The sequence below is a fragment of the Zootoca vivipara genome, chromosome 5 (assembly GCF_965207765.1).
Source record: "Zootoca vivipara chromosome 5, rZooViv2.hap1.1, whole genome shotgun sequence".
Lineage (NCBI taxonomy): Eukaryota > Metazoa > Chordata > Lepidosauria > Squamata > Lacertidae > Zootoca > Zootoca vivipara.
In genome coordinates this window covers 59,153,692-59,167,742 of record NC_142588.1, presented here as the reverse complement: position 1 = coordinate 59,167,742, position 14,051 = coordinate 59,153,692, and the positions used below count along the sequence as shown (strand labels likewise).

At 40.4% G+C, this 14,051-nt stretch overlaps 1 protein-coding gene across 10 annotated transcripts in view; it reads right to left on the bottom strand.

The window, feature by feature from the left end:
- The window catches only part of MAP3K13 (mitogen-activated protein kinase kinase kinase 13), a 43,230-nt gene that overhangs the window by 8,976 nt on the left and 20,203 nt on the right, over positions 1–14,051 (bottom strand). For 9 of the 10 annotated variants that reach the window (XM_088669737.1, XM_088669732.1, XM_088669731.1 and 6 more), the window contains 11 exons: positions 13,176–13,750; positions 11,585–11,768; positions 9,748–9,939; positions 9,480–9,638; positions 9,147–9,305; positions 8,281–8,389; positions 7,279–7,388; positions 6,351–6,467; positions 5,474–5,611; positions 3,063–3,774; positions 2,811–2,881 (listed from right to left, as the gene is read on the bottom strand). In XM_088669737.1, the coding sequence (XP_088525863.1) occupies positions 2,811–2,881; positions 3,063–3,774; positions 5,474–5,611; positions 6,351–6,467; positions 7,279–7,388; positions 8,281–8,389; positions 9,147–9,305; positions 9,480–9,638; positions 9,748–9,939; positions 11,585–11,768; positions 13,176–13,677 (2,453 nt within the window). In that variant the 5' untranslated portion in view covers positions 13,678–13,750. Of the gene's footprint in view, positions 1–2,810; positions 2,882–3,062; positions 3,775–5,473; positions 5,612–6,350; positions 6,468–7,278; positions 7,389–8,280; positions 8,390–9,146; positions 9,306–9,479; positions 9,639–9,747; positions 9,940–11,584; positions 11,769–13,175; positions 13,751–13,856; positions 13,956–14,051 lie in introns of those variants that run through there. The other variant, XM_035132506.3, reaches the window with a different exon arrangement.

Genomic DNA, 14,051 nt, shown 5'->3' with positions numbered 1-14,051 from the left:
ATGCCTTCTACAAGGGTAAGTCCTGTCTCACTAATCTATTAAAGTTCTATGAGGGTGTCAAGCGGCATATGGAGAGATCCAGTTGAGATATAGCATACCTGGACTTTCAAAAAGCTTTTGACAAAGTACCTCACCAAAAATTATTGAGTAAGCTTAGACGTCATGGGACAAGAGGAGAGGTTCTCTTGTGTATCAGAACTGGTTAAGTAACAGGAAGCAGAGAGTTCTCCCAATGGAGGGATAAAAGTGGTGGAGCACCCCCCCCCCCCCAAGAATCGATATTGGGATCTGTTCTTTTTAACTTATTCATAAAAGATCTAGAATTAAGAGTGAGGAGTAAAGTAGCCACGTTTGCTGATAATACCAAATTGTTCAGAGAGGTTAAAACAAAAAGGGATTGTGAAATGCTCGAAAGGATCTCTCCAAACTCAGAGAATGGAAAGTAAAATGGCAAATGCAATTCAATGTAAGCTAGAATTGGGCAATTCCCCCCCCCCAAAAAAAACATTTTTAAAAAATATATTCTCATAGAGTCTGAATGGTTGGTGACTTGACCAAAAATGGGACCTTGGAGTTGTAGGGGACAGCTTGATGAAGAGGTCACCCCATGTGCAAAAGCTGTGAAAAATGGTAGGAATCCCTAAAGGTAAAGAGGTAAAGGGACCCCTGACCGTTAGGTCCAGTCGCAGACAACTCTTAGGTTGCGATGCTCATCTCGCTTTACTGGCCAAGGGAGCCAGCGGACAGCTTCCGGGTCATGTGGCCAGCATGACTAAGCCGCTTCTGGCTAACCAGAGCAGCACACGGAAACGCCATTTACCTTCCCGCCGGAGCGGTACCTATTTATCTAATTGCACTTTTTGGTGTACTTTCAAACTGCTAGGTTGGCAGGAGCTGGGACCCAACAACGAGAGCTCACCCCGTCACAGGGATTTGAACTGCCGACCAGGGATCCTTAGCGGATTGATAATAAAACTGACACAATATCACAATGTTATCATACAGATATTTGGTGTGACTTCATTTGGAATACTGTATACCGTTCTGGTCATCTCACCAGGAATGGTACAGCTAGAAGGGGTTCAGAAAAAGGTAGCCAAAATGACTAAAAGAATGGAGCAACTCCCCTTGGAGGAAAAGTTACATTTGGGAACTTCTCAGTTTAGAGAATAGGTGAGCATGAGAGGACATGATAGATGTGTATAAAATTATACATGGCACGTAGAAAGTGGATGATGTTTTCTCCCCTTTTTCATAACACTGGAACTTCAGTAATCCAATGAAGCTGAATGTTGGAAGATTTAGGACAGACAAAAGGAAGTATTTTGCAGAGCACATAATTATAGACTATGGAACTCTCCCAAAAGAGGTAGTGATGACCACCAACTTGGATGGCTTTGAAAGAGGATTAGACAAATTCATTGAGGTTAAGGCTATCTTTTTGATGGGCGGTGTGCCAGCTGGGTTGGACATCTCTCAGTCCTCCACACTATACAGTACTAATGGGAGTTTATATTGATGTAAAATACATCATCAGCATGCATTTCCTTTGCCTTGATCACCCGTGAATTCCATCAAGGATGAATTGAAATTTATCTCAACCCTACTTAACCATATCTACATTTAACCAATTAGTTAAGGAATTCTCCCTCCTCTTCCTGGAACACATCCTGGCACAGTCCAGAAAATAACTATTTTGGCAAGATGTTTGAGGGAGTAGTGGCTGTTCCAACTCCAAACAGCCTGAGGCGATACTGATTAACTAGATCCATTGCAATCTGGCTCAGGTCTGACTTTTGAAATGAAGCAATTTGATTTTAATATGGAAGAAGTTTTACTACTGAATGATTTTATTCTGCTGTTTTATTTATTTTTTAACCATGCAGAGAGGTATTGTTTTTAGATATTGTTGTTTTTATTCTTTTCTTTCTTACTTTAATGTTGTTTCAGCACCAGGCAAAAACCTTTTTTAATTTTCATAGGTTTTTAAAGTCTTCCCCCCATGGAATGTTTGGAATGTTTTTATTCTTTGCTACCTCATTTGGGAATTTCTTTAAACTTAAAAGCAGATTACAAATGTCAAAAACAAATATACATCATTTTGAATCATAGATCATAGAGCCTGCCTACTTTCCAAAAGCAAGTAATGTATGCCTTTTATGCAGGAAAGAATCATGACTAATTGTGCTAGCAATTTTTCTAGATTTTTGTAGATAAGTCTCTTGTTCTTTTGCATACCAGAAAAAACGTACTGTGGGGGAAACACATTAGAAGCAGCATCTCATTATTATCATGATCAGATCTAGACATTTTCAGTATAAATGTGACATGGGTAGAGAGTTTTTTATGCTATTTTTTCTGGTAGTTTCCCTGTTCAAAGAACCTGGATAACAAATAATGTCACAGTCACCCCTCTTAAGTTCTCATCATGTTACAATGGAAAGGACGATTGGTCTTACCTGACGTGTAGATTTGGTGGATAAGGAAGGGTTCATTGAGGGATAATGTTCATGACAAAAAACAATCAGATCACAATAAGCCCACACAAGCAAACAAAGAAGGACAGAATAGAAAAGAAAATGGGAAGAAAAAAAACACTTAACTGACAGATTCACCAAGGCAGGAGAGAAAAAACTGAGATTATATCCACCTCCCAGAATTCTGCTCTCCTGGCTTTGTCATAGCTTGTGAACATTACCCAATCCAGTTAACCCTTCCTCATCCCACCAAAATTTTAACTCCCCATCCTTTTGTTAAACCAAACCTTTGTTTAGCAATTTAGATAAAAATAGAGAAGTTCAGTGTCCTACCTCTGTCTCCGTGGGAATTCCACTTCACTATCCACTTCTCCTTCTTCTTGTTCTGAAGAATCATCGCCACTCTAGTAGAAGATTAAAGACAATGTTATTTGCCACTTATTTACATGCATACAGCCACCTGAGCAACTTTCATGAACAGAAGTCTCCAAAGTCTACAGAAAGAACTAAGAAATTTAGGGTGCATGAGAAAACAGCAAAATGTAAACCTGTCCATTGCTTTCAGGATGGTTGGAGGGATCTTACCTTTGGGATGGGTCGTGTTTTACCCGGTAGTCCTGGAGTACTTGCAGGATGAGATGAGCCAAGAGAAGACACTGCTCTGTGGCTGCTGAATTCACCTTCCTCATTATTTCCAGGAAATTGCTTATTTGCATGCAATGGTGCATCAGACTTCTCCAGCCCTGGCTCAAGTGACTGTCCTTGATTTGCAGTATTTGTCCCCATCCTGCACTGTGGGCAAAGGTTGTATGTATCTCCTTTACAACATTCCCAATGATTAGCCTCGCCCTCCCCATTCTCGTTCTCCTCCAGATTTCTCCGTGAATCAGCTTCCATAGCAGCAGAGATAAGGTCAGGACTAGAACCAGACATCCTCCTTTGGGCGTGATTACTAAGAGGACTGCGTAGGGCTGCAGCAGGGCCAAAATATCGAAGGTTGTTAGCACAGTTGGCTATGTCCTGCCCATGGGTGTTCATTCGGGGGTGATGCCCATGATGATGGGGGTGGTGCTGATGATGGTGAGATGGATGGGCCAAGTCATCTTGAGCTGACTGGTTTTTCAAGATCCCTGTGAAATCATTGTAGCTGCCTTTGCTGTTTCCTCGCCGGTGGCGTGGTTTGCTACGGTAACGTCCTTTGCTACTGAGGGTTGACATCTTTGGACTTCCTGAAAGGGGAGAGCCACTAGGAGCCACTTCAGTGCTGGATATGCCATCCGTCTTCAGCAAGTCAGGCCTGAGAAATGTTGCAAAAACCAGCATGCTCTCTATTAGAATTAACATATGCAAGCTTCCATTCTATGAAGGTTTTTACATTATTTCCTTCATTTTTTGTCAACACGCCTATTGATAGATGACATTGAAGTATCACAGGTTTTGTTATAGGTCACATAGTTTAAACTAAAAATAAAATTCGGAATTTGCGGGTACCAAAGGAAGCATTGAGGTGAACCAAAGGCACGCACACATCCAGTGGGCTTCTTGACTTTTTGCCTTTAAAAAAGTGGACCTGCATTCCCACCCCATGCCATAGAACAGACTACCTTTAGATTTCCCTCCCCAGTTACAAAAGCAGTTGTACTATGTACTATGGACAACTCCCCCTTGCGTTCACACAGCAGTTGTTGTTTTCTGGACCCTGGCATGTCTACACCCTAAGTGAAAAAATATGTACATTTTCAATGTATATTTTAATTGAGGCAGAAAGATGAAAATTCTGAAGCAAGGGAGAAGAAAGATAAACCAAACGCTGTGTTGTACAAATGCCTTAATAATATGCTGAAGAAGCGATATGCTTAGTAGAGACTCAGTCTAGGTTTTACAATTTCAACATTTATAAATACCATGTCAATATCAAGTCCAAAGAGTTTTGCCTGCTTAATAATTCAGGTGAACATAGAATAAATCCTATCATTACTAATATTGATACCTGTTTGCAACAACAGGTTTTCTGGCAATGTGAATTAGCTGTAGCAATATGCTAAAGCACTGGTTGGCTACAAAAACCCACCTCTGATTTGTAGGCATTTACTTCTCAGATCTGTGGTGGTTCCACACTACCCACTGTCAACAGATCAGTACATACTGAAGAACTCCTCATTCTAAATGGCAAGGTGCAAAAATGCTGAAATGCCACAACCAATCTCCAGAATTAAAGCTGTCTGGATAACCCCTCGAAGCTACCAACATGAGTTTGACCAAAACTGGGAGGCAGTGGAAGACAGGAGTGCCTGGTGTGCTCTGGTCCATGGGGTCGTGAAGAGTCGGACACGACTAAATGACTAAACAACAGATAACCCCTTAGTACATTTAATCCAGGCCAAATATCAGCTGACCATTTTGCTAATATTAAAAGCTGCACTCTCTGATATAAAAGCTGCATTGGGTACTCTGAGATTTCTAAATGACCAACGATAAAACTCTTTGGTCCAACATTCTGCTCAGGGGTGGCCAACTCCCAAGAGACTGCGATCTACTCACAGAGTTAAAAACTGGCAGTGATCTTGTTGTTGAGCTTTTTCGGGGGGGTTCAGGTCAAAGTTTTTGAGCTTTTTTTAAGGAAGAGGAAGGCCCATTCTTTAGGGGTTCAGGTCAAAGTTGTTGAGCTTCTTTTTATGGGCTGCAGGGCTAAAATGTTTAGCTTTTTTAGGGGAGCCAAAGTTCTTGAGCTTCTTTGGGGGGAGCCAGTGATCTACCAGTGATCTACCAGAGACGTCCAGTGATCTACCAGTAGAACACGATCTACCTGTTGGATGTGCCTGTTAATGTCTAATTCAAGGATGCTACACACCAGAAGATTTGTCAGTGCCACTTGAGTAATCAGTCATTTTGTGCAATAATGGATACTGACCCAAGCAGATGTGGCTTCCTCATTTTGCAGATATATGCACATAATTGTGAAAAGCCTTTGAACATGTTTTTGTTATTTGGCTCACCGTTTAGTCTGGCCTCCAGGCTTGTGTGAGACTCCTCTCCTCTTCATCAATTTTTCCATTGCATTGGCATGGATTATTGGTCGGACTGGGTGACGCTTGTAAGTCCCAGGATATTTCTTTTCCACAGCTTGTTCCCGCCTGCACATGGATTAAAAATGAAGTTTGTAATCTTTTAATTATAAAATGAATTTTTTAGAATATCTGCAATTTCCCCAAGTCAAAAGAATAATAAATAAATATTACAAACTGTTGTCCACGCAAGTGCTCATGTCAGCATTTGGGGGGTGGGTTTGAAACCTAGCCATTCTCTAGGCCACTGTCTTAAACTGGGGAGATGGGGACCCAATACCAGGTCCCCATCTAAAGGGAGCAATACTGATCTAAAGGGAGCAATAACAGCAGCACTACCACCTAACAAATATATGGTAAACAAAATTGGTATGTTTAGGTTAAAGGTGGGTCTGCATCTGAAGAGGTTGGAGTATGCTGATCTAGGCAACAACTAATGTGTCCATAAGTGCTGGTTGTGTTTCATATCAAGATTAAAAAACATGGATGTGCAATAGAAGTGTTGTGCTCTAAAATAAGAAGCTTTCCCCACAACAATCTTGATTAGAAAAAGAAGTGTCTGAAGCAGATCTAAGGAAAAAATAATACTAAGGAATGGTGATTGTTCTCTAGTACTAAGTAAGGGAAACACAAAGAGAACACAATTTCCTGCCATTGAAGCAAATTACGCTTGTCTGTCATCCAGATCTCAAAACAGATCATTATGGGGTTGTTGTTTTAATCTAGAACAATCGGAAAACCTATGAATCCTTGCTTCTAATTATGTCATCTGCATGGCTACAAGGTACATCTATGTGGATGAGCATACTTGATGAGCTCCTTTTCTCGAACCTCCAGCTGTAACATGATGGCACTGAGCTCCATGTACAAATTATTGGCTCTTTCCAGTTTTCTCTCATAATGTTCACGAATGTCCAAGGCATGCCTATGAAAAAGAAAGGAGAGCTACAGGTGAGTGGCTTTTCCTGTAAGGGATAATTTGTACAGGCAAAAGGGAAGCTTAATAGATGTACTTATGCAGACTTATTCTCAATTAAACATCTCATCTACCACTTCCAAGATAAACAAATGATGAAAGTATCTGAATGTTATAAAACCAAAATCAGGGTTTAGATATGAATGAAGCACTCACTAAAGAGAACTCTGTTAAGATCCTTCTCCCATAATTCAGGGTCACCCAGGACAAGAGATTGGCAGTAAATTCAGGACAAACAAACAAAAAGTTATTTCTTTATGCAGTGCAATAGTTAACATAAGGAATTTCCTGCCACACAGGATGCTTATGTCCTTAAAAAGAAATTAGACAAATTACTGACAGATAAAACTATCGACAGCTACCGTGTTTCTCATATTATAAGACATGTCTTATATTTATTTTTTCCTCAAAAAAAACACACTATGGCTTATTTTCAGGGGATGTCTTATATTTTTCCTCCTCCTCCTCCTGCCATGGCCGGTATTGCTGCTGTGCCTATCACTATGTCTTATTTTCGGGGTATGGCTTATATTCCTTGAATGCTTAAAAATCCTGCTATGGCTTATTTTATGGGTATGTCTTAAAATATGAGAAACAGGGTATTAGCTATGATAGCTAAATAGAACATCCAGGGTCAGAGGCAGTCTGAATGTCCTGTTTGCATTCTTCCCAGAAATATCTGGCAGTCTCTTGTTGGAATCAGGATAGTTAATTGATCTGAATTTGCAAAGCTCTTCTCACGCACTGGAAGTCAACAGACCTGAGTTCTTCTCTTCTGCGGCGAATAAGTTCTTCATCTAACCGGTGTATGCAAGTTCCTTCACTTTTAATCTTCTCAAAGTGCTTCTTCACTTCTTCTCTCCATTCAGCCTGCCAAAGCAATTTAGATGGATACACAGCATAACTCATGGCAGTGACAACTGCACAATAAAGAGTTGCACTACTTTAACATATTAAACAAGAAACCCAAGCTTCTTTATTCCAATAGTACTTTTGTGGTAGGAGGCCGCAAAGCTATCTGATCACCAGGCTTGACCAGGGACTCATCTTTTTAGCTCAAATTCTAACATTAAGTACACACGTGTATTGCAAATCTCTCCTAGCCTATAAAACTGATTGCAATTTCAAACCTATGAACAGCTCAATTTCTTCTCAAATCTGTAGCCAGCTGCTTTTCAGGCCCAAGACTACATGGAGAGTATGCAATACTCAAGAAAATATAATAACAACTATTTATATGGCTTTAGATTTCACACCACAATTCCTATGGATTTGCACTAAAATACAGCATAAACATCTTGATCACGTCAGTAAAATGCTTTACTTTAATACTTCACTGGAACAAAATCTGCACCCTGCAGACACCATCCTATCAGGAGGTCCATTCTGCACAATGTTGAAATCAGGCCTTTTGTGTGACAGCACCTACCATTTGGAACTCTATCTTACTGTATATCACACAGGATTCTTCTATATTATCTTCTAGATGCCTGCCAAATATATTGCTCTTTCAACAAGCCTTTTAAAATCTTCATCCCAGCTGGTATCTAGCTTGGAATGGAATTAATTTTATGTATATACTGTTTTTTATTTACAATTATGTTATTATATTGTAAATCGTTTTCAGGTGCATTATGGGAAGATATTCATAAATGAATGCCTGTGCTTTTCTCTTCCTATTCCTACCATACAAGACTTATTAAAGAACACATGGCAAGCCAACGATAGAGTCTGGTGCTAGAAAAAAAAGAAAAAGATTTACCTGAGACTTGAAATAAGTCTCTTGAGGGGTGCCCAACACATCAGCAGATGCAATGTCAAGGTGCATAAGCGTCTGTCGAAAAGAGGGCCGATTCCGGGGCTTGCTTTGCCTGACAAATTAAAGAAAAACAGATGAGACCATCCAAACATAATTAAGAAACTATTTGGAATATTTTTTTTATGGTTTCATTTGAAATAGGCCTTTTTCACTGCCTATTAGAATACCACCACCCCCTAAAGAAAAATAAAGGAGGCAGCAATCAGGAATACACAAATGTCAGTTTCCTTATTCCCCCTCCCATATTTGGCAAAGCAAACCAAACCCTCAATGTAACACTAATGTAGAAAGATTATTAGCTAGATATGAACACTATATCCTCTCACTTTATTTTCCATGCATCCATTTCAGAAGCATCTTCACTTATTCTCCTTTCTCATCCCTTCCTTTCCAGCTACTGGAACAATTATGGTGGAAAAAGAAAAGGGCACCAAATTCAAAAAGTGCTGAATTATAGTCACAAAAGAAGTATTAGAAGCATATTCAAGGTGTGTCCCCATTCTTCCTTTGCAGGCATGGCTTCTACTTATTACCTTACTGTCTGTGGCAATCATAATGCATTCATATCAGTTCATACACTTGAAGTTGTTTTTCCCCAAGCCAATGTATTATTCTAAACTGTGCTTTACAAAAGAACAGACTATACGGTAGTATCACAGGGTTAATGCCACTATCTCACTAGTCAGTGCAGACAGAGATCTCATCCTTCACTCTCATTTTGTGGGCCTACTGTGGCCTTTTTGTACTGAGGGTGGAAGGTGAGTGTGCACAATACCAGTTGGGCACAGTGTGGACAGAACAACCCTTACCATGTCTGCTTCATAAGGATCTTGAATCCATCTGGGCAAGTGGAGGGCACAGGAAGGTGCAAGCTATTACTGCCTACCCCCCAGATGATGGCTGAGGAGTCTACATCCTTATATGGAATCTCTCCAGTGAGAAGCTCCCACAAAACTACTCCAAATGACCTGATAGAAAATGAGAGAGATAAAAATCAGAAAAACTGTATATAACAAGGAGGTTAAGCCCCAGATCTTCCAAAGGAAAGCTGCTAGTGATGCTAAGTCATGAGAACATAGTTGGTCTCAGAAGCTCTGTTGGAAACACTGAAACTGACAAGTACTTACGAATGCATAACTCACCAAATATCCACCTTTTCAGAGACAGGTTCATTGCGAATCACCTCTGGGGCCATCCAAGCTACAGTCCCTGCAAAGGACATTTTTGTACTCTTATCGCTGAGTTCTTTAGAAGTACCAAAATCTGAAATTTTTACTGTATCATTGTGAGTAACTAATACACTGAAAAGAAAAAGAGAGAAAAACAAAAAGAGTTTGAATGTAATTCACAACCACAATTTAGGTCAAATCTCATTTAATGTCTTACACTCCCCACACGCTAACAACTCACTTGGGTGACTTGAGGTCTCTGTGGATGATTTTATGAAGATGTAAATAGTTCATTCCACCAGCAATCCCTGTCGACCAGTCCACAAGCAGGCGAGGTGTGACCTTCCTACCTGCTCGCAACACTTCATACAGCTGTCCATGAGCACAGTACTCCATTATTATACAGTAGCATGGTGCCTGAGTACAAACTCCCCTAGCATAAAAAAAACTATAGATTAAAAACAACAACAACATTTATAATAATGAGAACATGCACGTGAAACAAAATGAAAAGTGCTGCCCACTGCTAATTCTCTTGGACAGTAAAAGTACTTCTCACCTTTGAGACCAAATCACTCTTTCCTTTAATTTATTCATATTCATATTCCACCCTTAAAATAAATTCACATTATTTTCACTTTATCCACTGATTAATTGGTCAGATATGTACCAGAATAGTAAGTGGAATAATGAAATGTCTCCCCAGAGCTATTTCATTCTAAACATTCTATTTTGTTCTAAAATTGAATTTCATGAGGTAGCATTGATTATTATTCCGGGTCTTAGGGCAATATAAGGAGGATGAAATGCTGCTGAATTAGCTCATATTAAAACTCTTTCCACACATAACAATAAAGTTTTCACAAAGAAAGGAGTGTGAAATAAAATTTTAAAAATTGCTGCCATAATGGATTGGGAAGAACTCAGGCTTCCACAAAATACAAAGCATGTTATCCAACTACATTGACCAGGAGTCCATGACCAATAGAAGATGGCTACAATTTATATAATGGGTAAGCAACTTCAGCAACACTATTCACTAAAAAAACAAAACCAACTTCATTTCACCAGCAACAGAAAACGTTTAAGTTTAAACACTATGTATGTGTTACTACCACCTACTGTACTTTTCTCCCATCCACCCAATATCATGCTTATAAAATGGCCACTTTCACATGATTGTATTTCAGCACAATAAGTCAAGATATGATTGAGCCTCATACATCCATAAACAGCAACTTTGTTCCTCCCTTCATATGAACTGGAAACAAGCCAGGAAGTTTCAGTTTGCTACGGTTTCCATTTATATACTGGGAAACTTATGGCTAATGGCTTCCAAACAAGCAAGGATATGAAGCCTTAGTTTAAAGCTGGTTTAATATCCTGGTTTCTTTGGAAACGACAAAAGGAAGCAACTATTAAGTGACACTTGCCAGCTTGTTCACTCACCAATATCTGATCATCTGAGGATAGTCAGTTAATATAAGAATTCTGTTTTACTATCAGCAGGTATGGCTAAATAAATAAATTAATCTTGAAGTTGAGATGTTCCAGCTAGAACTACTGTTTATAGAGGACAGAAGGAAACCATTATAACCTGAACACAATTTAAAGTAAAGATAAAAGGTAAAGGACCACTGGACGTTTAAGTTAAAGACGACTATGGGGTGCAGCACTCATCTCATTTTTCAGGCCAAGGGAGCCAGTGTCTGTCCACAGACAGCTTTCCAGGTCATGTGGCCAGCATGACTAAACTGCTTCTGGCACAATGGGACACTGCAACAAGTGCCAAAGTGCACAGAAACACTGTTTACCTTCCCACTACAGTGGTACCTATTTATCTACTTGCACTGGTGTGCTTAACTGCTAGGTTGGCAGAAGCTGGGGCAGAGCAATGGAAGTTCACCCAGTCATGCAGATTTGAACCACCGACCTTCCAATTGGCAAGTCCAAGAGGCTCAGTGGTTTAGACCACAGTGCCACCCATAAGACAATTTTGCAGGACATGAAGACATACAGCGTATGAGTAAAAAACAACAACATTCTTCTAGAGTCAAGATAATCCAAGTATGACCTACTTGAAAGCAATGATGTTGGGATGCTTCAGCTTCCTCAAGTGCTTGATATCCGTTTCACTCTGTTCTCTCACTTTCTTGATGGCCACCTCCTCTGCTCTGAACTTCCCTAAGAAAACAGCTCCCTGTGCTCCACTGCCCAACCACTGAAGTTCAGAAATCTCCTCAAAAGGAACTTCCCATGTATCTGATAAGAAACAAGCATTATTATTCTGACTGCTACCTTTTGACAAGCCTCAGAGTAATCAACCAGTTAGTGCCTTTGTAGTCTGCTGCCCTGTTGAACTTTGCTAACATGCAAAATCTCACATCTAGATAATATTTCATTTTAAAAGAAAAAAAGCGCTAGTGTTTTCATTAGCTGTTAAGTTTCCCCGGAAATAACTAGGTGAGCATTCCCATAATAAAAATACTGAGATAGGACAAACACTGTATCTCTTCAACCTAAATATCCTAAATGTTCTACTTAAAGAGGTGCTTGGACCGGAAGTGCTTCCAGACTGGAAGTCAGTAAAGTAAGGGATATCTGACTCTGAAATTGCCTTTGGTGCACCAAACTTTGGGGCACCAAACATTTGAGAGCACAAGTGAAAATCAACTTCAGCTCCCTACAAACAGGAGGGGCCCCATTCATTTAATCAAAGAAGCTCTGGGTATTCATTCCCACTCTACATGGAGCTCTTCCCCACAAATCATCCCCACAAGCACAGCTTTTCCATGCACAACAAATGCACATTTGTTTTGCTTTAATTACATTTTAAGGAGCTCAGAATATTTGTTTCTTGATCTGGTTTGAGGATCCCTGCTTTAAAGATTATTAAAAGCAACTAAGAATATGATCTTGCCACACCTAGGAAGAGATTTTGCATGCAGTCATCCCCACATCCCCCCTCCCATCCCAGGGTAGAAAAATAATACTCCAGATCAGGGACATAGTGTAGGTGGAGCTGGGGGCCATGGCCCTGGGCGCACAATTTATGTGGGGGCGCAAACCATGCAAGCAACCCCAGTGCAGCCCAGCCTGGCGCTTCTCTCTGCCCACCAACGGCAGTGTTGGCCATTCAATCTCCCCCTGCACAGATGGGCAGGCAACTCAGCACGGCCCCAATTTGCTCTGGTGGGGGTGGAGTCGCGGCAGTGGCAAGGGCTGGTGCCTACCCGGCACACACACCCTGGGCATCAACAACCAATCCTACACCACTGCTCCAGATGTCCAATAAATGACCCAATACAAGAAGCAACACAGAATAGCAGAAATCGCTATTTGGTTTCGGGACTGCCTTATTTTTAGACATTATGAAAGGTGAGTGGCAGTGCTTCTTTTTCAGGGGGTACTCAAGGGTACACAGTATCAACACCTCTTTTCTTTTTGTTGAAAAGTGTAACACTTAGTGTTAACAACTTCATGGCACCTATTTTTCGAGGGGAAAAGGCACTGGTGAGTGGGATATGAAACATTGATCCATAAATTCAAATAGATGAGATTGAGTCTACTTCAATTTAATGACACTCTGGAGGCTATACTTTCCCCTCTTTTATATTTGGGAACATTTTTAAAGCCACAAAAATACATGTTTTGACTTTTTAGGTTTACCTTGTTGCTGCAGCTTGTAGTCAGTGGAGTAAGCTTTCCCTATAATATTCCATACAGGCTTCAAACAACCAAAGAGTCCTTCAAGAAATCCACCATTTCCACTACTTGATCTGTTGAACTGGATCTTGATATCTTCTGTTCCATTGTGGGTGTCTCCAGGTATATTATCATTGGTGCCCCGATGAACAGTAGTTTCCGATTCATCCTGTTCCGTTAACTGAAGCACACTGTTTTCAAATTGGTCCCTGGAATCCTCACTTACACTGGTCAGTACTGTTGTGGCAACTGGACTGGTCATGTTCTCTGATGCATTACTGTGAAGTAAGCCCTTGTCTCGTACATCTTCTATGATCTCAGATGAAGGATGGAGACCACTGGGTATATGTTCTCCATGCATCCTAGCGAAATCTTTATCTTCATTGAGGGTGTTGGCGATCACAGTCGTAGAGGAGGACCAGCTCAGGGGCTCCTGAGAACTGGTCATTGTACTGTGGGTGTGCATGGAGTTGAAAGTCAAAGATATTGCTCTAACAAACACCAGTGCTCACTCCCAGTGTAGAAAGTGGCAACAACACCTGAAAACGGAACCGCAGAAAGGTTATGAGAATCATATACATGATTACATTTGGAGACAAATATTTTAAATGAACAATAAACTTCAAGACGATTAATCCAAACTACCTATTTGTTCTTCAGTTTAAGCCTAAGGATTCATTTCCTAACAAAAAGGCTATCCTGTCCCAGAGAACTTTTCATACAACAACAGAAGTAGCAATTGCTTGAAGTTACAACTGTTCTCCTCCCATAGTTGTGGTATCTCTCAGCAATATATTGCATGCTGGACTTTGCCCATCTGTCACATTAAGTCACCTGACA